General features: G+C 41.4%; 1 protein-coding gene across 1 annotated transcript; it reads left to right on the top strand.

Annotated features, from left to right (window-relative positions):
• On the top strand, window positions 1–24949 carry pxmp2 (peroxisomal membrane protein 2). The gene is made up of 5 exons (XM_062543752.1): window positions 1–252; window positions 788–910; window positions 20955–21117; window positions 24364–24483; window positions 24567–24949. The coding sequence occupies exons 1-5, from the start codon at window positions 143–145 to the stop codon at window positions 24633–24635; spliced, it is 585 nt and encodes a 194-aa protein (XP_062399736.1). The 5' UTR covers window positions 1–142; the 3' UTR covers window positions 24636–24949.
• The last annotated feature ends 330 nt before the right edge of the window (window positions 24950–25279 follow it).

The following is a 25279-nucleotide window of genomic DNA, read 5'->3' on the forward strand; positions in this document are numbered from 1 at the left end:
GCAAGTCTTTGTGGGCTATGCACCCTGCCAATCGAAGGCTGCAGCTTTGCTGAAGTTCGGTGCAGTGGGAACTTTCAGTGTCTCTAACAGCTATTGGTTTGTGCATGAAACCCACTTCAATCACACAGGGGAATTGTTGAAGATGTCTACTCAAAGTTTGCCAGTTGCCAGAACAGCTTTTCCTACAAGGCTGTTGCAGCAGTACACACATTTACTGAGGATTTACCCAGTCATCACGAAGTCTGTGACGAGGTCTGTTTGACACTTCTATATTTCGTAGGCTATAATTTGTTTCTTTTTAAAAAAAGGTTTGGTTATGTAGGCCAATCTGACATCGATCTAGGGCCTAGGCTACTTATTTGTCTTGAGTGTATGGCCATAATGCAAATGTGGGCTACGGTTTATGTAACCCATTGGGCTCAAAAACAACTATTGGGGGGGAAACAAGTTATGACATGACCTACCTGTCGTTTCTGTATGTTTGGCATGTATTTAGCTCCCCTACAAATTATTGGGGTGTTTTCTTTAAATAGAATTAAATAAACGAGATTATTGTATGCAGATATTATTAAGTGAATGCACTTTCAAGCTCATAGGTCGACAAGCAGCCACATTTCAAGGAAAGTGACCTTTGCACCCTTTTGTCAGTTCTAGGTAATATCGGTCCTGTCGATCATCAGATTTCCTAGAAAAACACTGATCAATTTCTTTTTGTAGTTTTGAATGCTTTGTTTTGTTATCGTTATCTGGTTATTGCTGTTTAATGTTTTGGTATTATCATTTGCAGTGGCATATTGTCAGCCTTTGGCAACCTATTGTCGCAAGGCCTGGAGGCAAGAAAAAAGACCAAAGAAGGTGTTCCAGTCAGGGCCTTAAATCTTGGTGGACTATTCCATTATGCTCTTTATGGGTATGTACACTAGTTTTAATTTGAAGTTGTTATTGCCTACTGAAATAAGAAAGTGTTCTAGAGCAGCCTTTCTCAAACTTCTTTGACCTGAGGCCCAATCATGGCAGACTTTGCTTGCTTTTTACCTACACATTCAAATTATCATTAGAATGGTTATTATCACAACTAGATGTACCGCAAAGCGATACACAAATATGACCGCCGCTCAGTCCTGCACATTCTCTCCGCAAATATCAATCACGCTTTTGTTTCCATCGCCTACTCCATCCCCTACTGCAACTTTTATGTATGTGTGCGTGTGTGTCTGCTTGTGTGTGTGTTTTATGTGTCTCTATGTGTATATGCTCACTGTGTTCTCTGCCGTCACTGTCACTCCAATATCAGATCACACACACACACACACACACACACATGCAGGCACACACTCACACACACACACACACACACGCATGCACACACACACATACGCAGGCACACACTCACACACACATACGCAGGCACACTCGCACACACACATACACACACACAAACACACACACACACACACACACACACACACAGATACAGAGAGAGAGAGAGAGAAAGAGAGAACACACACAGAATACACATAGATAACACAGAACACACAGAGAGAGAGAGAGAGAGAGAGAGAGAGAGAGAGAGAACACACACAGAATACACACAGAACATGCACATACACACATGCAAACACACACAGAGGCACACAGAAACGCACCCACCCCCCCCCCCACACACACACACACACACACACACACACACACAGTACAACATTTTGTCATCCTCGGTGCCACGGTTCAGGTACTTATGTAGGAAAAACTGCAATTTTTGGGCTTCGGGCGGGGGCAGCGTGGGGGTGGAGTGACCCCCGGGGACATCCCGGGGACATGCCCACCAAGTTTCATGTGCCCCGATGTTACGGTGTCCCGGGAATCGTTGACGGAAAGTTCAGAATCGATGACGAAAAAAAAAAAAAAAAAAAAAAACTTTGACAACAACTATATGACCGCTTCGCTAGCTATGCTAGCGGCGGTCATAATTATTAGTATTATGCTATATTGCTATGCACTTCAAAGCAGTCAATGTTTAAAGTGCTGAGAACTGAGAACTGCTTTGCATAAAATATAATTACAACAGTTGTATTTCTTTTGCACGGTTGCATGATGCTTGCATGAGAAATAGTTATCAAAACATTTCCCTTGTGCACGCATCATACACTGGTAAGCAAATGTAAAACACTGACTTTTGAATGAAACACAATATCTGCTTTTGTGTATGGTAAATGGCGGAGCAAATAGGCGTATCACTGATCTAGAGATCTTAAAACAGGAACAGGGGCGATTCTAGCATCAGACCTACAGTATAGGGGTGCTCAGCCCATAAGAAGGGTGTCACTAGACCTCGAGTTGCACTGAGGCAGAGGATCCCTGAGGGGGGTACGGGGGCATGGTCCCCCGTAAGTAAATGTTGTATATTTTCATGTTTAAATGTATCTGGTACACTTTCATAAGAAATTCAGTGGTTTGAATTGATTATTTGATAGAAATATTGGTGCTGTGACCTAAACTATTTTGTCCTTCAGAATTTTAACCATGTAGCCTACGCAAAGGTGCACTTATTGTGATACTGCAACTACTTTACAACCACAAAACATACAGTATTTGATGAAATTCCCAGTTCAGAAATGGTCAATAGTGTACATTTCAGCACTCTAGTCACCATTGCGTCATTCTGATCAGGGAATCACAGATTGGTTCCACAAATACTACACCTGTAGCCTGCATAAAACTTGTTCATTCGATTAGATTTATTTTCACTCCATTAGCCATACCTTTTCAGTGGTAGAAGGTAGCCTACTGTGACGACCACGTTCCCCAAAGTTATCTGCGCGTAATAGACTGAAGCAACTCGCGGCGCCCACCAATCAGAGGCATAGCCTAGGCCTACCAGTCATTCAAGAAATCGCAATCAGGATATTAGCTAAAATCAGGTTTGCAAAAGTAATACAATTTGAGCACTAAACAATCTCACAAAATCACAATGATAAGGACTATTTTTCCGGGGTGCTGAGATCCACCCCTGCACCCCAAAAAATAGCCTAGCGCTGCCTATGAACAGGAAGACTAATTATACTACAATCTTTTAGCCACTTCATATTCAAATTGACTATACAATAGTATTAATTAATCTCTGCTCTGTTTTTAGAAGTGGCACGAATCAACATAGTTCTATTAACCCTTTTGTGCCCTTGCTGGACGTTCCATTTTTGGTGTTGGATTACCTCCCCAGTGAGCAAGCAACGTCCAAAAAACAGTGGTCTGTCCAGGCTGTGATCTGGATGTCTATTTTACAGTCAAACTGAGTTGATAAATGACACTGGGACAATAGTCCAGCCTGACCCGGCTTAGGACGTCTATAGACAACCAACATTAGTTGCAAATAATCGTTCTAAGAGGTCATAATCTGGACGTCTATTTGACAGCCAGAATCAGTTAATAAATGACATTGGGACAATAGTCCAGCCTGACCCCATTCGGGACGTCTATAGACAGCCAAAATTAGTTGCAAATAGACGTTCTGCCATTCTGGCTACTCTGAGGACGTCTTCTGGATGTCTAATTAAGTCTTTCAGACGTCTTCAAGCGACGCCTATATCACACCCAGAACAACACATCTATTCAACGTCCAGGAAATACGTCTTAAAAACTTTCATTCTGGCTATTCTGAAGACGTCTTCTGGAGTTCGGCGACCACGTCTTCTGGACATATTTTGGACCAGTTTTTGCTCAGTGGGTCCTCACACAAAACAACTAATTTCTTGAGGATATCACATACCATCAATGGGATACACATATCATTGTAATCAGAAGCAGTAGTTCTATGTAATGATGTAAAATGTTGATGTAATAATGAACAGTTTTGGAAAATCCTCTCCTCAACATTTATCCAAATGTTGTCAAAATGTCATTGCTTTCACTTAAAAATTAAGTTTCATCATATTTTTTTACAAGATAGAGAAACAGTGTAGGAGATGCTCAGCAAGTTGTGGCTATTTATCAATGAATTGGAATATCCTGAGCCTTTCCAAAGTTATGATGCATTTAGTGATGTCCTTGAATTTATCTATCTATCTATCTGATCAATGTAAAAAAATGCAGGAAACATGGTTTAAAATGTTGACATAATTCACATTTTCTTTTTCACCAACAGCATAAAGTATGCATAAATAACAATAATGACGTCAGGCACAATGGTATATATTTATTTGTTCTATAAACCATTTATTTGTATAGAAGCAAATAATAGTCAATAAGTGACATTTTAACCCTTAAAGGAACACTTCACCGTTTTTTCATATTAAACTATGTTATTCCCTTAATTAAGACGAGTTGATTACATACCTCTCACATTTCAATGTGTGCACTCACTGGCTCTGGCGCGCGGCGCAACTTTGATAGCACTTAGCTAGCCCAATGCATTCATTAGGATCCAAACAGAGATGAAGTTAGAAGCGACCAAACATCTCCATGTTTTCCCTATTAAAATAGAGTTACACGAGTAGTCACATGACCAAGTATGGTGAGACAAAATAAAACGTGGTGCATTTCTAAGCAGGTAAGAGGGATAACTATATTTTGTGGCGCAGTAATATCCTCACTCTTGCACTTTCAGTTTCACTTTGGAGTGAGGATATACTGCGCAGAGTCTAAGTGCTCCCAATGTTATTCTGCCACACAATATAGTTATCCCTTTTACCTGCTTAGAAATGCACCACGTTTAATTTTGTCTCATCATACTTGGTCGTGTGACTACTCATTGTAACTGTATTCTAATAAGGAAAACATATAGATGTTTGGTCGCTTCTAACTTCATCTCTGTTTGGATCCTAATGAATGCATTGGGCTAGGTAAGTGCTATCAAAGTTGCGCCGCGCACCAGAGCCAGTGAGTGCACGCACTGAAACGTGAGAGGTATGTATCAACTCGTCTTAAAGTGTAACTTCACCCCATAACTCCACCCACTTCACATTTCTGAAAAAGGCTTTCAAAATGGGCAGGAAATTTGGAAGGTAGTGCAGCACTGCTGCAGCCAATCAACCATGGTGATTTCGTGTCAATCTGGGAATGAGTGCTGTCTTATCCAGGGCGTCAGGATTTGGAGGGTTAGCTTCAGCCAGTTAGCATATTATTTGGCCGCCGACATTTTTGAAAAAATGGCGTTCCAAGGTTGCAACATATCCGGCACCAGCTCATGCACGAGCTGTCTCAGCTCATGCACGAGTTTCGAGTTGGGCACGAGCTTCGTCACGCGTCCATGTTCATTACGCATTCCAGAAGACATAAATAAAATGACTGACGACTTGAATTAAAGGGATAGTTCGGGTTTTAAGACACGAAGTTATATGGGTTCCCTGTCAGCAACGTTGTGCATCAGCACTGACTTACCCCCCGACAGCGTCCTGTGAGCCGAGATCCAGCCGGTTTTTGATCGTTTTTGATGCTGAAGAAAGTAGTCCGGCAAGTTTCTGGGGTCACGAAAGTAAAGTGTTTTTCTTCTCAAAACCATATGCGTTCAAAAGAGTGATATATTTGCACCACAAAAACGTTGTCCAGCTGTCAGTAGCGCGCAGTGATAGGAATCGAGAAAAATAGTGCCAAGATAACGAGGTTTGAATTTTTCCTGGACAACGTTTTTGTGGTGCAAATATATCACTCTTTTGAACACGTATGGTTTTGAGAAGAAAAACACTTTACTTTCGTGACCCCAGAAACTTGCCGGACTACTTTCTTCAGCATCAAAAACCGGCTGGATCTCGGCTCACAGGACGCTGTCGGGGGGTAAGTCATTGCTGATGCACAACGTTGCTGACAGGGAACCCATATAACTTTGTGTCTTAAAACCCGAACTATCCCTTTAAGTTACCGATACTTGACTTAATGCCTGTGGATTAGACTGTATCATTATACCAGGCTTTGTGAATAAAAAAAAGCCAATGTTGTTCTTATAGGTTACTATTATTTGCATTAGACTATGTATGAGTTGGCAAGGTATTATAAGATATTTTAGGAAATGCGAAGCAATTCTCTAAACCCAATTATTAACCTACTTACTGTCGTGTAGGCTATGAGGACTATTTTAAAACTCAGCTGCAGTTCGTACCTGTAGTTCATAACAACGCAGCGTTGTGGGGTCACATAACCTACATACGGCAAAAGTTTCCGACAGTGACAGCAGACTTAAAATGCATGCTGCTTGAAACACAACACATGGATGCGCGCTTCTACCGGTAAGCGTTGGCTTCATTTCGTCTGTCTACAAATGTAGGTTTAAGCTGCAAATTCACACTGGGTGCAGCACAAATAGCATATCAGGTATCCACACGTTTCTTACATCCCATGTCTACTTATTAACAGTCATTTTCGTCGGGTAGACAGCCTATTGCGCACATAACATCCTAGGCTACAGTCAGTTCAAAGCATTTACTGTGGGGATCATATTTATGTGTATGATAAGTGAATTCTGCTCAATATTGACTCGCCATGTTTATTATATCATTACATGAATATCACATTATAGGATTTCGAGACAAGGGGCAAACTTCTCCACCACCATCCCAACTCAAATAATTAAATACATTTGCGCCTGTAACGATAGGAGCGCGTTCACAAACACCTTCTCTCACTCTCCAATCTTCATCAACGATGTACCTTACTATGTCTCGTTGTAACGTAGAACCTAATTGGCTCATTCTAGCTGGTGACGGAAATGAAAACCCATGGAACGCCATTTTCTCAAAGATGGCTGCGGCCAATTTCAAACTTTTTTGGCTGAAGCAGAGAATGGCCCTTTCCTAAACCAGCCCCTAAACCCTAACACTACACACTTCCACTTCGTTTGCGCGTTCACGCGAGGGTCCGCCACATTAAGTATCATCCGAAACTAATTTTGAGTCGAGTGAAGTGCCTAGGGAGAGGGGCTACCACGCCTCCAGGAGCAAGTCAGCATCGATGCTGTCTTGAAACGCAGGTGCAACCGTTTTCAAGTGTTCGTGCAGCTCGCGTATCTCCCTGCCAGTTGTTTTTTGGTCCGTATGACAGCATTTACAGACAAAAGCGTGATTTAAGCTACATTGTAACAACTCATGTTTAGTTTGATACTCAGTAAAATGTGCAAGATCGTACAGAAGTAGGCTGTAATATTTAAACACATGTGCAGGTCGCATTTACAGCACGTCTATAATTTGATGTTAAATAAAGCATAAAATGCAACTCCTCACTCATAGTAACGAAAGGAGAGAAGAGGGATGTAGGCCTATATCCTAATACACAGGGGTGTCCAGAACATCTTAATTGGCGATTTAATATATATTGCCTTCATAATTTCTATGAAAACGAATATGACGTCAACTTCCTTCTCCCTTCAAGCGCATCCGAAATGTAGCGCTGTTTTAACCCCCTAACCCTTCAAATGCGAGTGTTCTCCGCACCCACGAGTGGACTTGAAAAGGAAGTTCACTCGCTAACCGAGTCGAAGTGAGTAGGGATCCGTTTCGGAAAGGGCCAATGTCTAATAAGGGGAGAAGGACCACTAGCGAAATACTTCCGCATGGTACTGTAACTAGAGGGCGATCGCGAGCAAGTGATGAATGAATGGGTGGCAATGGAGCTGAACCCCCCAATTTTACATTTGTCTTTATATAATTTTTTCTCCTGAAATTGCATTAATGCATGCGATGCAGGATAACTTGATTTGACAATTAGCTGACCAATGCAATTTTCTATATGTGTTGTTATTCCTAAAAACCCTTTCAAAGTTTTCATGTCACGTGACACAAAAGCGAACCACTTTACGGCCATAGACCTAAAAGAAGGTTCAGCTTCACGACGTCGTCGTAATCGGTCGCGATTTCTCGCTGACCAATCAGTATCCATGAGCTAAATGCTAGCATGTTACACGGAAAGCGGCCCATCCTATGAAAAGCAGAAAGGACATGAGTGACTTTTTATTTCATTTCCAGTGGAAAACCTATACTCAGGTAGCTACTACGACAATGTACATTAAGAAATGAAGTTGTCAACTGTGAAAAAAACGAGCGTTAGCTGCATAGCTCCATAGACCACAATTCATTTATCACTTGCTCGGCAGCACCCCTAGCGGAATTTCAACAGATTGCAGGAACAATCCGGTACAATGGAGTTAATAGGAAGTGGACCGGCTCTCCCTAAAGGGGGGCTCTGGCTGAAGTAGCTAGCCTAGCATGGGCCATTGAAATGAATGGGGGCGGGACTTAGTCCCTCTCTCCAGTTCTTATAATACCTCCATGATCTTATCACAGGTAGGCTAATCAGGGCAGCAGGTGTTGGGGTGTTTCATCCTAATTTGTAACGACCCGGTGACATAGGGTGACTCTCATGTAAGGATTTATCGGTCCTTCCTTCCTCCCTCGATTCTCATTCACCGGAAATCGCTGACAGTCGACTTCACGAGGACATCTCATTCATGTAATTGCAACCAGAGGAGGCAAGACCGAGGACAGAGGAGGGAAGTGGCAATCCTGATAGGAGAGGAAACACAAGACCATCCCACGCGGAAGTGTCGGAGATGGGCATTCTCTGGCTACGCATCGATGACGTATCATGTATTCATGGGTTTCATCAGGTCCCTTTCCACAGGTGTATGAAATCAAGCACCTTGATTATCAATGCAGACTGTATGGTGCTTGATTAAAGGGATAATCCGGAGTGAAATGCACTATAGATCATTTTTTCGGACTATTGGGAGTACATACGTTGAGTTGACACCAAAATCATGTCATTCGGATGTATTTTGAGAAAGTTCGAGTTCACCGTTTTTAGCCAAAACTCGTTAGCCTGTAAGTGACCGGGGCAGGTCCTTTCGCCACTACAAAACGCTATTTTTATACCTCTTCTACTGTTCCAAACAACGCTACACTTACGTGGTAGTGAGTAGAGGGTCCCTAAAGCCAAACCGAAGTATCCTCACGTCTTTATGTGGTCGGATAGAGAGTCCAGAATGAATTTAATCGAGTCAGTACCTTTCCGGAAATGTTAGTAAAGTGTTGTTGAAGCGTTGCGCAGCTGCCACAGCGACATTTCCGGAAGGTACTGACTCGATTAAATTCATTCTGGACTCTCTATCCGACCACATAAAGACGTGGGGATACTTCGGTTTGGCTTTAGGGACCCTCTACTCACTACCACGTAAGTGTAGCGTGGTTTGGAACAGTAGAAGAGGTATAAAAATAGCGTTTTGTAGTGGCGAAAGGACCTGCCCCGGTCACTTCCAGGCTAACGAGTTTTGGCTAAAAACGGTGAACTCGAACTTTCTCAAAATACATCCGAATGACATGATTTTGGTGTCAACTCAACGTATGTACTCCCAATAGTCCGAAAAATTGATCTAAAGTGCATTTCACTCCGGATTATCCCTTTAATACACCTGTGGAAAAGGACCTGATGAAATCTATGAATAACGTTTAAAAATATAGAAATGTTGTCTGTTATTTATGGCGTGTGAAGTTGATGCTAAAACTGCTTTAGTGGGATTTTGTTAGGGGCTCATGAAGAAACATAAATGTAGCCAAACGAACAATAAGTTCATTATTTGAACGTCCTTATCAACATTTGTCATTGAAACATTTCGTGTATCTGCACAAAAAAGCATCATGTCGGACCTAGTGATTTTTAATTATGCGTTATGTGTTGAGTTCAAAACACAATGTTGTGAATGTCCTTTTTATCAGCAGAAGAGATGATGAGTTGCATACAGATGTCGGCGCATCTTTTGGATCCGCCCTTTTACACTGACGTCACACGTTTGCAAAATGGTGAGTACGCAGTCGAGGACGTCTCATTTGCACAGTTCATCGAGCTTCGTTCCTCCATCTTCCGCTCATTCCTTCGTCGTTTCCTTCACAAAATTCATTAGTAGGAGGGGCTATGACCGGGGGAAGGATCGAGGCAGGAAGGAAGGACCGATAAATCCTTACATGAGAGTCACCTATAGTCTCGGTAGAAAAGTACAGGACTACGTTAGCATTCCAATAGCATTTTGGACCAAAATGCCATGGCATGTTTCAACCTGTAGAGGGCACGGAGAGCTATATCTCCAATACAAAATCATACGAAATGTTACTTTTCTCGGGAAACACGATTTTTGTCAATATTAACCCTGGTAATAGTGTAGGTCACCACTTATGAGTAATTTCAATCAATCAACAGCTCAAAAATACATATTTTAGGGTGCAGTTACACTTTAATTAAGGGAATAACATAGTTTAATATGAAGTGTTCCTTTAAACAGGCAAGAAAAAAGCAAGTTTGAAAAAAAAAAAAAAAAACATTTAATCATTTTTTGGATTTTATGAGTATCTCCAAGGATACGTTGCCCTATATGAATGAAAAGAGTCAACATAAATATTTTAATGATTTATGAATAGCAATATTCTTTTAACAAAAACATTTTTTTTTTTCAAAATATTTTAAAACATTCGATTAAAAAAAATCTGATCACAATGCCCCACATTTCCTCTATAAACAGTCAAAATATTGCAATGTTTTATTTAATAGTAATGTTTGGTTTAATATCTTATTTTCAAAATAGCAGATTGATTTCTCACTCAATCAAAACAGTTCTAACATTGATTTGATTATGTCTAAACTGATTGATAAAGACAAAATGAACAAATTAACAAGTAAGTAAGAAATGCAACGCCCCTCATCTCCTGTGAAAGTTAAAGGGATAATCCGGAGTGAAATGCACTTTAGATCAATTTTTCGGACTATTGGGAGTACATACGTTGAGTTGACACCAAAATCATGTCATTCGGATGTATTTTGAGAAAGTGCGAGTTCACAGTTTTTAGCCAAAACTCGTTAGCCTGGAAGTGACCGGGGCAAGTCCTTTCGCCGCTACAAAACGCTATTTTTATACCTCTTCTACTGTTCCAACCAACACTACACTTACGTGGTAGTGAGTAGGATCCCTAAAGCCAAACCGAAGTATCCCCACGTCTTTATGTGGTCGGATAGAGAGTCCAGAATGAATTTAATCGAGTCAGTACCTTTCCGGAAATGTCGCTGCTGCAGCTAGCAACGCGTTAGCAACATTTTAATAACATTTCCGGAAAGGTACGGACTCGATTAAATTCATTCTGGACTCTTTATCCGACCACATAAAGACGTGGGGATACTTCGGTTTGGCTTTAGGGACCCTCTACTCACTACCACGTAAGTGTAGTGTTGGTTGGAACAGTAGAAGAGGTATAAAAATAGCGTTTTGTAGCGGCGAAAGGACTTGCCCCGGTCACTTCCAGGCTAACGAGTTTTGGCTAAAAACGGTGAACTCGAACATTCTCAAAATACATCCGAATGACATGATTTTGGTGTCAACTCAACGTATGTACTCCCAATAGTCCGAAAAATTAATCTAAAGTGCATTTCACTCCGGATTATCCCTTTAAGGAATCAGTTGTGCGTGGTTTCCCCAGTGACAATGCAAAGACGAACACCACATTTATGGCAGGAGATGGTGGTCTGTCCGGTCCATCTGTGCAGAACCTGCACCTCCCTTTCTCAGTAAAAACTGGAAAGTGGTCCAGTTGATCGTAACGGACATCATCCAGGGGTCTAGGGCTTGTTGGTCTTTAGATGCATCTGGAAGGCGTATCCTCCTCCCTTTCCTTGGAGGGCCTTCCTTTCTTCTTTTCACTATCGAGGAATGCCTCTGCAACCTCTAGCCTGAATGGCTTGAGACTTTTGCACTTTTACACACCAAAGCTTTTGGCATCCCGGCGATATAGCAGCCATGCATTGTTAATGGATATGTCAGCCATTTGCAAAATGAGGCTGATGTACCAGCAGTGGGACTTGCAGGGGTATGATACAAGGCCCCTATCATGTCTGCAAGATCTACTCCGCCCATGTGGACATTGTATTGTGACACAGTGTTTGGACAAAGCACTGCAACTTTTCTTTTCTGCTCTTTGGAGAAACACCTGACTTCTTTAACCGCACAGGCAGTGTTGTGCCTGAACGCGTTCATTGAACGAAAGTTCATGAACTCGTTCATAATTTTGGTGAACTGAACGAACTGTATTTCTGCCTGATGAACGATACTGTGAACGCGTTCATTCTGGTGTTTGTGAACGTTACGTTCACTCTTTTTTAATTTCGTTCATTAATTCAGGCAAACAACACACCGTTAATAGCACTAAAGTGTTGCCCAACCGTTGCAGGTGCTTCTTTGTCTATGCCAGATTCTATGCCTACCTGAATTCATATTACCGTATCTACTATCGGAACTTTTCATGCTGCCGACCTATGTGTAATGTTGCCACCACAGCTGCTGTGAATGCAATCGCGGAAAAAATCGGACTTGATGATCAAGGGAAGTATTACGTGTAGCCTTTTAAAGCGCCCTATGTCACCGAACAGTTCCATCTCTCACGCTGCAGATAGGCCTAGCTAATGCAGCAAGGTATAGCCACCTCTCCCGGTGTAAAAACTACACTCTTCTGAAAGCGCGGCCGCATTTCTGCCCAGCGAACCAAAGCCCAATTGATAGAAATTCTATAGATGTGAATAAAAGGAGGCCGTATATTTCGCATGCTTCATGTCTGAATGTCCGCTACCGTCAGAAATGCGGCAAGCAATTATAGCAGAATGTGCGTAAAACCTGTCTGAAAATGGCTATTTCATGTTAAACTAATGAAATAATTGCTGGCTGTGGCAACAATTTTAAAAGAGTAGGCTTATAGTTTGCAACATATTGAAAAAATGAACTGAACTAGTTAATTTTTTTTAAGCTGTGAACTTCGTTCATAATTTGGAATTATGAACTATGAACGAACTAGTTCATTTTAAAATTTGTGAACTATGAACTGAACTAGTTCATGTAGAAAGTGAACTTTCCCAACACTGCGCACAGGAGCTAGCTAGAGTGACCACTTTGTTATCAACCCATTTCACCACAGCCTTCCTTGCTTCTGCAGGGCACGGCCATCCTCAAGGCTGCATCCTTTCAGCCTGTTCTTGCGAATGGTTCCTAAGGACTCTTTGTTGTACCATCGAAGCTGGTGTTAAAGCTCAGAGACCTGGGTCTGAGCAGCCCCATATGCAGTTGGGTGCTGGACTTCGTGACCAACAGGCCCTAGGCAACAAGAAATCATCCACACCGACCCTCAACACCGGCGTCCCACAAGGCTGTTGCCTCAGTCCTCTGCTATACAGTCTGTTCAGTCATGACTGTGTGCAAGACATGAAGACAACAGCATGAACAAGTGATTGGCCTCATTAGCAACAACAATGAGGCCTCCTACAGGAAGGAAGTGAGATACCTGACTGTATGGTGTCACAACAACTTCTCCCTGAACGTCAACAGAACTAAAGAGCTACTGTAGTCATTGACTTCAGGAAGAAAGGTGGCAATCACATACCTCTCTGCATTAATGATTCACCTGTAGAAATGGTCAGCAGTTCCAGGGCATACAGATCACCAGCTCCCTCTCATGGTCTCTACACTCCACCTGCATCCTCAAGAGGGAACAGCAGAGACTGTTCTTTCTGAGGAGGCTAAAGAGCTCTCTCCAACCAGCGAACAGAGGGCATTCCTGGGAGCGATTACATTTAAGTTTCAAGCCTATCGTTATCGTTGTGTCCCCCGTAGTTAAGATACTCCATAACCAAATGTTAGTGGTTGAACTCCAATGATTGAACTCCAATGATTTCAAACTTCAGACAAGCGTCCACCAACCAGGTAATACACGTTTGCCAATGGATCTAGGCCAGACTCTCTGCGAAGAGTCCTGGGGGGTATTCCATCAACCTTGCTAAAGGCTAAACCTGGCTTATTTCAATAAGTCTCGCTAATTTTAGTGAGAGTTCCGTTCCATTAGTGTGGTTTAACCTACAGTATGTGAATCCCAGCTTGGTAACTATGGGAATTTATGCCACAGAACTAACATGTTCGGTGGCAGGCTAACTCTCGAGCTAAAGTAAGCGGTGTTGCAAAAAAAAAAAACCCAATCAGTTGGAAAACGAGTCCAAAAAGATGTTTCCGTCAACCTGTGCTTTCATCACCTGTAACCTACAACTTAAAAATTGAAGAAAAAACTTTTTCCGACAGGATTTACCTATTCGCTAGTTTCAAAGAATTTATTCAACTTAAAAATTATGCAACTTAAAATGTTTGAACTTGACGTGTGTGGTTCAAGGAATCTTGCTGCTCTGCGTTATTAGCGTCTTTCATGGTGTTAGACATGCGCAGCGCGATGCATCTATGTGTTTACCATGCATCTACCATGTTTTTATATTTGTAAAAAGAGTAATTGGTATGATAAAAAAACATGGGTAAAACCATTTCACCTGCTATGATTGTGTGAACTTAGCTCAGTGGGATACAGCATACAGTGTGACGCAGGCGGCCCGAGTTTGCATCCCACCATTTGCAGCAATTTTGAAGGTGCAGGTTTTATGAGATCTGCCTGAGGTGCTTCTCTGTGTTTACAGTATTCTTCTCTGTGTTTACAGTATTCTTGAGATAGTTAGTGGATATATCATCATCATCAACATCCGTTTTTTATTCAGGGAGAAATTGACTGAGCATCAAGCTCTTTTACAGCAATGCCCTGAGTTAGAAAACATACAACAACAATAATCAAAATAACAAAACAAGAACAATAAAAAGATACAAAAGGCAAATAATAAAATAATAATACATTAAATAATAATAATAATAATAATGATAATGATAAAATAGAAAAAAGAGGAATACGTAGGCTATGTATAATTATCAGTTAATTAATTAATAATCAGACAAACATAAAACAACAGAGGCTAGACGGAGCGGCGTAGTCGCCAGCGTGCCCGTAACACCAAAAACAAACAAACAAATTTAAAAAATAACAAATCGCTACACAAAAATAAATAATGCCAGACGGAGCGGCGTAATAGCCAGCGTACCCGTGACACAAGACATACAAAGACAGACACCAAACAAAAATCAACAAACAATAAAACAACACAGACAAACACCCAATAGGTCCCAAAAGACAATGGCCGCGTTTCCCAAACACGTTAAGAAGCTCTTAACGCCAAGATCTTCTTTGGAGCGCTCTTAAGAACGCTGTGAAAGAAAAACGTGTTTCCCAGAGTCGCTCTTAGCTTAAGAAGATCTTAGTAAGATCGAGCTGACCCACTCTTAACAGCCTTCTTAGCGATCAAATGCTCAGTGATCATAGCCTGCCGCTAGGGGCACCTAGATTTCTAGGCTTTAGTGATCAAGCTGCATCAGGGAAATGTATCCTCCACTTTTTTAAACAATAAAACAATTTTCAATGTTGCAATGCACTCGTGGCTGTGGATCACTGGTGCAAGAAACATAGACTTAAAAAAATAATATTGAATTACACGTTTAAGTTTTCAACACATCTGCATATGAGTTTAATACTTCACATACAAAAAACATCAACAACCCTGTGGCATTCCACGGATATCAAGGAAACAGATGTAATTGAACTAAGAACCTAATCCAATGAGGCTTCACCTGCTACAGTACTCTAGGCGTTGCCAAAGCCCGCGAGGTAAAAGTCCGGTTTACATTAATGCATATGTGCACCCCACTCGCAGGCCACATGGGCTGGAGGGTTACATCTTCTCGGATATTAATAAAGTAGACTAGCCTACATCACATGCCTACTACTACACTATCTATAAGAGATGGGATGTGTCTTGCATGAGTTAATATATGAATGGCCTGAGCTAATAAAAAATAGACCTAGGCTATATTGATAATCACCCTGTTTTATCAGTTAGTTTGAGTTTTTTGGCAGACGTAAGGAGCCGCGACCGCACAGGCCAGGCTGCAGAAGTGCCGCAAGGGCGCAGCAAATTATCTTCAGAAACAATATATTTAAGCTCACGATATTCACACCGGCCCAAAATGTTAACGGCCCACCGGTATTCCTCCCGAATCGCCCGATTAGCCACCCGGGCCTGCACACACGCACACACACACACACACACACAAACACGCACGCACACACGATGCGTAGCCTAATTGCACCTGTAGGGGGAACACAGGGCGCTGTGTGTGACTTGTGCGCTTATAAAGGGGTGGGTGATCGATTTGCCTGGCATCGATTGATTCAGTTTCAGCACCACCGTGGTGAACAGCTCTCGTTACGAGCTTCTTCAGAAGCTTCTTTGGCTTGATCTTAAGATTCTCCTAAGAAGGCAGTTAACTCATTGGCTGCCAGCGATTTTCAGTGCAGAGCGCTCCATACTGCCAGACGTTTTACAGCATTTTGACTGTTTTTCCAAGATCCACCGAACGGTGAGCTTTATGACTATGTAAACACCGAAGGTACCAAATGAAAGAGTAGACTCTCTTCTTTCACCAGGAAAAACGGCTTGTTTCTATCGTTTTCCGTTCTTTAGTAATCGTCAGTAGAACATGGGTTAGGTTTGCTAAAAACACCTGTTTTTGACCAAAACATGGAGAAAACGATCTTTTTGTGAAAATCAACTTTTTAACGTTAGCGTTTCAGTAGTATGTCAACCACGATTGCACTGTTATCTCGTCAGTCTCGTCAAGGTTGCTAGGGACTCTGATGGTCGCTAAAGACTCTGAACAGGACGCTAGACTTAGCAAGCTAGCACTAGCAAGGTTGTTGTTAGTCTATATCGCAATATCCAATGTAAATGGATCATACCGTTCACGTGTTTTCCATCCTTGATGTAAGAAGTAAGCATATTTATTCCCTGCATCGCGTGCAAACTAGATCCACTGTGGTCGATCTTCAGTGTGTTTGCTAGTTGTCTCTGCATGACTTGAGCACTCTAGGCAGATACTAATGATCCAAATGGCACTGTTGCCATCTAGAGGTTCGGATCGCTAGTGCAGTCTGTTTACAAGCCTGAAACTCTGCCAGATCGTTCCCAAGCCCACCCAGGAGCCCTCCCCATTGAAAAAGGCAATTGACGTCAATGGCAGTCAACGTATGTGTCTAAATTGACGTTTAAAGACGTCAAAGGCAGTGAATGAGTTAAGAACGCGTTTGGGAAACACCCGTATCTTAGCGCTCCTTCTTAGCGATTCCTTCTTTGGAGCCTTCTTAAGTCCTTAAGAAAGATCGTGTTTGGGAAACGTGGCCATTGTTGGCACAAGACAAAAAATGAAGATGCACAGCCTTGCCTAGCTACCAGACCAACCCGGAGGATTCAACAGCACTAGGCATGTAGGTAGCGATAGTGTATTTCTTTTCATAATTCCTTTTCTTTTAAGACAGTTCTTTAAAAACTCACTTCCTGCTTATATATTAATTAGATTCCTGTTTATAGATTATATTGGGCCATTCCCTCTAGGATGTCTTAGGATCACCCAACATACCAAATTTCAAGCTTTTTAGAGGTTGTTTAGATGGTGATTTGAATTAGCTGCCAATTATGTGGCGGGCACAACCTTAGTGCGACCTTTTTCAATTTCTTTTAAAACGCATGTCCTGTTAGAGATAGTTTTGGGCACCCCTTCTAGTGTGTCTTAGGCCTCTTTTCATTCGTCTTTTTATCTATCCTCCCTTCCTTCCTCAGTCCTCGAGCTTGTTCCCACTGACTATAAAGAACACTTGATAGACTATCCCATTGTTGCTGCCCCATCATTCTTTATCTAGAGGCCTATTCGGACGGGATTAGTTTTATGGGGTGACATCAGGTAAAGTAATAATTACCAGGTAATGTAGTCCCGTCCGGACGCGCCATGTCAGTAAACATAACGGAGTATGTCGGTGACATTTACAGACACTTTTACCTTCCGTAAAACGGTCCGGAGAAATTACCTTAGGTAATATTAATCCCGTGCGAACGCAACCCTCTGTAAAGATGTCTGTAATATTTCGTCACATCCTGATTTGAAAACAATTCCACCATAGTCTGAATGAAAACATAACATGCTGTGCAGCTCCTAATAGGATGTAGCTAGTTTGCCTAATAGCTTGATATTGTTAGCCATTTCAAACTACGTATGGCATAACATAAAGCTAATGTTTGCTAGTTTAACCAACTTGTGTAGTCTTTCAAATCTGAAAATGCCGCACGTACCTGACGCAAAGTATCACGTGCACGGCGACGAAGATGTGACGGCAGAACGTAAACGTAGTTACTCCTCCCATGTCAGGTAAAATGACAGAGATGTCTAGTCCCGTCCGTATTGGACATTTTTATTACAGAGGTCATATGATAAACCTGCATTACTCTACGTCCCCCCATAAAACTAATCCCGTCCGAATAGGCCTTACGAAGGAAGGAACGGAGGATATAAAAAGATGAATGAGAAGAGCCTTTAGGATCACCAAAGGAACATCACATTCCAAGTGTATTAGAGGTTATTTGGGTGGCATTTGAAATAGCTGACAATTTTGTGGCGAGCAGCGCTGCCTTTTTCAAATTCTTTAAAAACTCACTTCCTGTTTACAGACATATTGGACACTCCTTCTAGGATGTCTTAGGATCACCCAATGAACATACTGGATATACCAAATTTCAGGCTTTTTAGGGGATGTTTAGATGGTCTTTGAACTAGCTTCCAATATTGTGGCGGGCAGCACAGCCTTTTTCAATTTCCTAAAAACTCACTTCCTGTTAGAGATTTTTTTGGGCACCCCTTCTAGGACGTCTTAGGATCATCCAAGGAACATACCAAATTTCAAGTTTTTTATAAGTAGTTTAGGTGGCATTTGAAATGGCTGACAATTTTGTGGCATGTAGCGCAGCCTTTTTCAATTTCTTTAAAAACTCACTTCCTGTTTGAGATTTTTTTGGTGTCACCTCCCAGAATGACTTAGGATCACCCAAGGAACATATAAACCACATTTCAAGCTTTTAGAAGGTTGTGCAGGTCGCTTTTGAATCAGTTATAAATCATATGGCCAAAATCTCACTTCACTTCCTTCCACTTGTATAGCGCAGTATTTTTCAGCTTTTTTTAAAAAAACCTCACCTCCTGTTTGAGAATTGGTGTAATCTTCCATGATGACTAACGCTGCAATCACACAGGCTGCAAGAGACAGCGACAAAACGACTGCCATTCATTTTCAATGGGAGTGAATGTTTGCCAGCGACAAGCGACGAGCTTGCCGCTGCTGCGAGCAAGGCGGGGCCAAAATAGACAAGAGGGCTCTTTTATGCAAATGTTGAGCGAAGCGACAAAGCGACTGCCAATCGGAGTGAAGGAAGCGTGACATTCCTTGTTTGAAAGTAAAGTTGAACATTTTATCCAAGATGGCGGTGCTAACTAATCGAAGGCAGTATTTCTGTACTAACAAGTAAGTTCAGGGTTTGTTGCCTTATATTTTGCTACTTTTAGTGAGGAACATGAACTTTAAAATCCAAAGAGCCAGGTTTTGTAATCAAAAAATATATCTGAAGGAATGTACGAGGTATCGGTCAGCCACCTAGCACGTAGCAATCGTTAGCCGTCAATCACTCGCGAATCACCTCCGCACTGGCACGTTGGTGGAGTTGTCGCTGTCTCTTGTAGCCTGTGTGACTGTAGGGTTAGGATCATCCCAGGAACATATACACCAAATTTCAAGCTTTTAGGAGGTTGTATAAGTGGCTTTTGAATCAGCTATCAATTGTATTGGCGGCCATTTTGAATTTCTTCAAAATCTCTCTTCCTGTTTGAGATATTTTTGGGCACCCCTTCTTCTAGGATGTCTTAGGATCACCCAAGGAACTACCAAATTTCATGCTTCTATCCACCGCGTAAGGATTTTTCACATAATCTTCCCTACTAATGAACGTGCTATCTTTAATAAATAGCCTATGCCAAAGTTGTTTTGAGTTTAAATAGGCTATTATTCACTCGTTTTGTTCAGGGTGAAGACAAAGTCCCAATTCAAACCATCATAATTGCTGTTTAACGATTTCGTTACTCTCCTTTTCAGAGGCGGAGCCAGACATTGTGGACATCCGGGGCTTAGCCCAGAGGGGGGTCTGGGGGGTCCTATATTATTCCCTTAGTTAAGACAAGTTGATACATACCTCTCACGTTTCAATGCGTGCACTCACTGGCTCTGGCGCGCGGCGCAACTTTGATAGCACTTAGCTAGCTCAATGCATTCATTAGGATCCAAACAGAGATGAAGTTAGAAGCGACCAAACGAGTAGTCACACAACTAAGTATGGTGAGACAAAATAAGACGTGGTGCATTTCTAAGCAGGTAAAAGGGATAACTATATTGTGTGGCGGAATAACATTGGGAGCACTTAGACTCTGCGCAGTAATATCCTCACTCCAAAGTGAAACTGAAAGTGCAAGAGTGAGGATATTACTGCACTCTTGCACTTTCAGTTTCACTTTGGAGTGAGGATATTACTACGCCACAAATATAGTTATGCCTCTTACAAACGGATCCAAACGACATCCAGGAGGTAGTGTCATATCGCATTCATATCTGATATGGACAGATGCGTCTCCCAAAACTCGGATCGCTTTTTACTGTCCTTGACGTGACTTTACGTGACTTTACGTGCCTGAACGCACACTTATTTGGAGTTACAACTGTTTGCTGCTAGTTAAGCTCAACAATTGAAGCATAATATGAAGCACAATGGGATCTATGTTTTAGATGGGGGAAATAAATGATATGCTTTTACATATCAAAACTCCAAGCAAGTACGGTATGTAGCTAACATTATGCTGTAGGCCTAATATCATTTTCCTTGTTATTAGTGACCTTGCTATAAGTGATTACAATTAGGAAAAGTTTTACGATTTTGCCAGTTCTTTCCTACTCTCGCATAGTAGGCCTACACACAAATGGAATGTTGAAACATTGCTGTCCCCAACACTCGAGTTTTGTTTTGAAAACCTTGAATCCATGTCAAAAGATGATCCCTCACATAACACATAATGTTTGAACCTTATATGATGCATTGTCAAAATTAGGTTTAAATAATTATACATTTTGATTTTCAGTCTGTATTTTTTGTTGATATGATTGCAGATTGTGTGTGACTGGTCCTGTGAGCCACTACTATTACCAGCTGGTAGAGTTACTGTTGCCTGCCTCTGTGCCATTCAGCATGATTAAGAGACTCCTATTGGACCGCCTCATCTTCGCTCCAGCTTTCCTGTTGCTTTTCTTCTCTGTAATGACAATTTTGGAGGTAATTGATTTTTTTATTTTAATTAATAAAATGTTTTGAAATTGTATGACATTTTGACCAAGAATTCCAAATGCAGTTCACGATTCTGTTAGCAATAGGTTTAAGATATTTGAGCTCACATGTTTATCTGCAAAATTGACAAAATGTAAGTGAACAAAACACAAGCCTATACAAATTCCCTGAGACATCCCACCATTTGTTGAAGTGCTGTGCCTGGCTGCATAAAATCCCTTACATGAAATTTACCAAATACAAATACAGATACACTTTGACTCGGCGCAGTAATATCATTACTCCTGAAAAACCAAGACTGATGATATTACTGCGCTGAGTCAAAGTGCTCCTAAGTACTATTCCGCCATACAGTATAGTATACCCACTTAGAGTAGCGCCACGTTATATTTTGTGTCACCATACTTGTCATGTAACTACTTGTGTAACTGTATTTAATTTAAGTAGAGAAAATGTGGAGGTGTTTGGTCGCTTCTAACTTCATCTCTGTTTGATCCTAATGAATGAACTGGGCTAGCTACTGTAAGTGCTATCAAAGTAGAGCAAGTGTATCAACTCGTCTTAGTTAAAGGAATAGTTCGGAATTTTGGATATAGGACCTCATTTCCAACTTAGTCGGGGTGATATAGGTCGGTGGAGACCATTTTCAGTGAATTTCTGCCCTTCCTTAAGTGCAGCGTTCATCTGTTGCTAGTCTGGTGCCGCAAGTGATAACGCAAGTCAACGATAACATCCAGCCTGCCACTGAAAACAGTCTTAATCCACTCCACAGAACCCCCGAAAACACATGTCTGTTGATAGAACAATGTTAGAAATAAAAACTAATCTTGCATCGCATTGCAATATTGCTGTGGAGTGAGTGAGACTGTTTTGGATGTTACCGTTGAAATGCGTTAGCTCAGAACCAGTTCAGCAAAGGGGAACGCTGGGAACGTAAAAACTTCCAAACTATTCCTTTAAGGGAATAACGTAGTTTAATATGAAAAGAACGGTGGAGTGTTTCTTTAAAGGTGAACTATGCAAGTTTTTTTTTTTAGCTTAATTTGCCTTAAAGTGTAACTTCACCCCATAACTCCACCCACTTCACATTTCTGAAAAAAGGCTTTCAAAATGGGCAAGACGTTCTGAAATTTGGAAGGTAGTGCAGCACTGCTGCAGCCAATCAACCATGGTGATTTCGTGTCAATCTGGGAATGAGTGCTGCAGACATGGCTTATCACAGATACGCTAATCAGGGCAGCAGGTGTTGGGGCGTTTCATTCCTAATTTGTAATGACCCGGTGACGTAGTCTCGGGAGAAAAGTGCAGGACTATGTCAGCATTCTAATAGCATTTTGGACCAAAATGCCATGGCATGTTTCAACCTGTAGAGGGCGCGGAGAGCTATATCTCCAATACAAAATCATACGAAATGTTACATTTCTCGGGAAACATGATTTTTGTCAATATTAACCCTGGTAATAGTGTAGGTCACCACTTATGAGTAATTTCAATCAATCACCAGCTCAAAAAACATATTTTAGGGTGCAGTTACACTTTAACTAATCAGCTTCGGAGTCATTGGAATGGTTATTTTTCTTATTTCTGGTTGAATGTCGGCTGTCTCACCTCCCCCTAGTGCCTCTGAGCGGAAAAACCACGCATGCAAGTTTTGTGCCACCGGGACGGATTTGGAGGGTTAGCTTCAGCCAGTTAGCATGGCATTTGGCCGCCGACATTTTTGAAAACATGGTGTTACATGGTTACAACGTCTGGCACCAGTTTTTACATGCTGATTGGTAGATGACTCATGCACAAGTTTGGTGTTGGGCACGAGTGTCCTCGCACATCCATGATTAAGCTTATAAGACAACAAATAAACTACTTGAATTAAGCTACCGATAGGCTACTTGACTCAATGCCTGTGGGTTAGACTGTATAATACCAGGCTTTGTGGTAAAAAGAAAAAAAGAAAATAGTAATAGTAACATTATTTGCATTATGTGTGGGTTGGCAAGGTGACAAGACACCTAGCTCAAATTGCTGCAGGCAACAGCTAGGCAGTTACAGTGCTCTTGGGGCATGACTTGAAAGATTTTTTTGTACAGACAGTACTCCATAACCTCGAGAAACAGATCTGTGTGGAAAAAATGGCCGGGTTTATCCTTAACTGTTGCTCATCTGTCCATCCTTGTAAATCCTGCCCAAGCTTTTTGATTGGCCTGACGCCTCTGGTTCAGACATAGAGACCTCTCAATGGACTGACTCCAGATCAAATTTCCCAAACTCACATTGGCCCTCATTTATGAAATGTGCGTATAACCAAAAACAAGCGTACGCTTGTTTCCACGCAAAGTATGGCATTTTTCAATGTAAACGTGATCGCTGCTATACGCTCAAATCTCACGTCTAGTTTGAACTCGCGTACGCAAGTTTTTCAGGGTGACAGGCGGCATAGCACCGTGCAACAGTAAATCGGCGGTGGATTAGAACGTTGAAGAGTTGAATTCATGGACTATCTCGGACATAACACCTTTCCTGTACATGTGCAGCCTATATGCTGTAATGTAGCATATTATATTGACACATTTGATGGCTTAGGATAGCCATATGAGATGATTACTTTCTGGCAAACGCAACATTCATGAATTATATATTTTGAATTATTTTCAAAGGGCAAATTTCAGTGTCGTATGGTTTTATAATGAATGTATTTACAGTATGATGCGTTCTCTCTGGGAAAATCAAGTCTGTTGCGCTTACATCGCTCTAGTTTTCCGCCTTCCTTGAGGACAGCTTCTAGCTGTCAAAATTAACAAGGTTCAGCTAGACGTCACTGTGGCTCGAGATCACTAAATGATCTCTTTTGGACGTATAATGCACCTTCATGTCGTAAATTCTAGGGGCGAGGCCATTAAAACGAGTAAATAGGGGCGTGATATTTAAATTACGCTTGTTTCCGGCCGCCACATTTATCAACACACGTTTATTCTTACGCTGGAATTGGAGTGATACGAAAGTTTGATGAATCACACATGAGCCCCGTCGTAAGATGATTTCTGCGCTCAGATGTACAGTACGCTGGTTTCTACGCTCGGTTGATAAATGAGGGCCATTGTGTGGGTGAGGTTTATTCAGGCTGGCTTTCTAGTTATGTCATGAATAGCATACTAATGAAAACCAGTGTAGTGGAATTGCTGAGTGCATACAGGACTAATGTATGCAGTTTTATAATGACAAACTGAAATCTCTTAGCGCAAGACAAGGCAGGACCTGAAGGATAAAATGACAAGGACTTATTGGCCTGCACTGAAGATGAACTGGTGGATATGGACTCCATTCCAGTTTCTTAACATCAACTTTGTCCCTGTGCAGGTGTGTATGGAATATGAAATACTATTATTTGACTTCAACACAAGAGCTGAAAAAAATTAAAACATTTATTTCCTTCTTTACAGTTTCGAGTACTCTTTGCCAATATGGTAGCATTTTTTTGGTATGCATATTTGGCATCTGTCCGAAAGTGAGAGTCACAACTGATACTTCCTTCACCTAACGCCACTCTGCCCTTGGAACTGCTTCTTCAGTGCCATGTTTATCTTCTGAAGACAATTTGAGTCGTGAAACTGATCTATTACTGTGTGGCTCTGTCTGATGAGATGTACAATGTAATTACAACTTTGAAGATTGTAACTGGAAAGATATCTGTACTGAAAATATCCAGTCATGTGAATTACATACATTTGTACAACATAACATCAATAGTTTGCATGTATGGCTATGTTGTCCAAAGTGAAAATAGTCTAATTGTTGTGATTTCAGTAAATGTCTTATCATGTTGTTTTTCCTGTATATTGTCTTTCTCTTATGAAAAGTTTTTAGAAGAGACAACCATTTAGCTGTGCGTAGGGACCTCCCTCTCTGCATATTCATAGAAAGGACATTGCCAATTGCTCCATCCCAGAACATACAGATAACAGAACAATCCAGTAAGTTATATACAGCAAAGGGGAAAAAATATTTGTTGGAAATTGCTGGTGGATGCCAGAGGGCAACTTCTTATTCCACAATGAATTGGTGTGACTTCTGATGGTGAAACAGAGGCCCAGAGGAACCTTTAAAAAATTAACTTTAAATTAAGTATTGTTTTTTATATTCAGTGTGAATAGTG

The sequence above is a fragment of the Sardina pilchardus genome, chromosome 8 (assembly GCF_963854185.1).
Source record: "Sardina pilchardus chromosome 8, fSarPil1.1, whole genome shotgun sequence".
Taxonomy (NCBI): Eukaryota; Metazoa; Chordata; class Actinopteri; order Clupeiformes; family Clupeidae; genus Sardina; species Sardina pilchardus.

What these genes read in the sequence shown, in the direction of transcription:
- pxmp2 (XM_062543752.1), top strand. Translation starts at nt 143, where the DNA reads ATGTCTACTCAAAGTTTGCCAGTTGCCAGAACAGCTTTTCCTACAAGG. An exon ending in TTCCATTATGCTCTTTATGG is followed by an intron (nt 911 to 20,954) that starts GTATGTACACTA and finishes ATATGATTGCAG; the next exon opens with ATTGTGTGTGACTGGTCCTG. An exon ending in CTGTAATGACAATTTTGGAG is followed by an intron (nt 21,118 to 24,363) that starts GTAATTGATTTT and finishes GAAATCTCTTAG; the next exon opens with CGCAAGACAAGGCAGGACCT.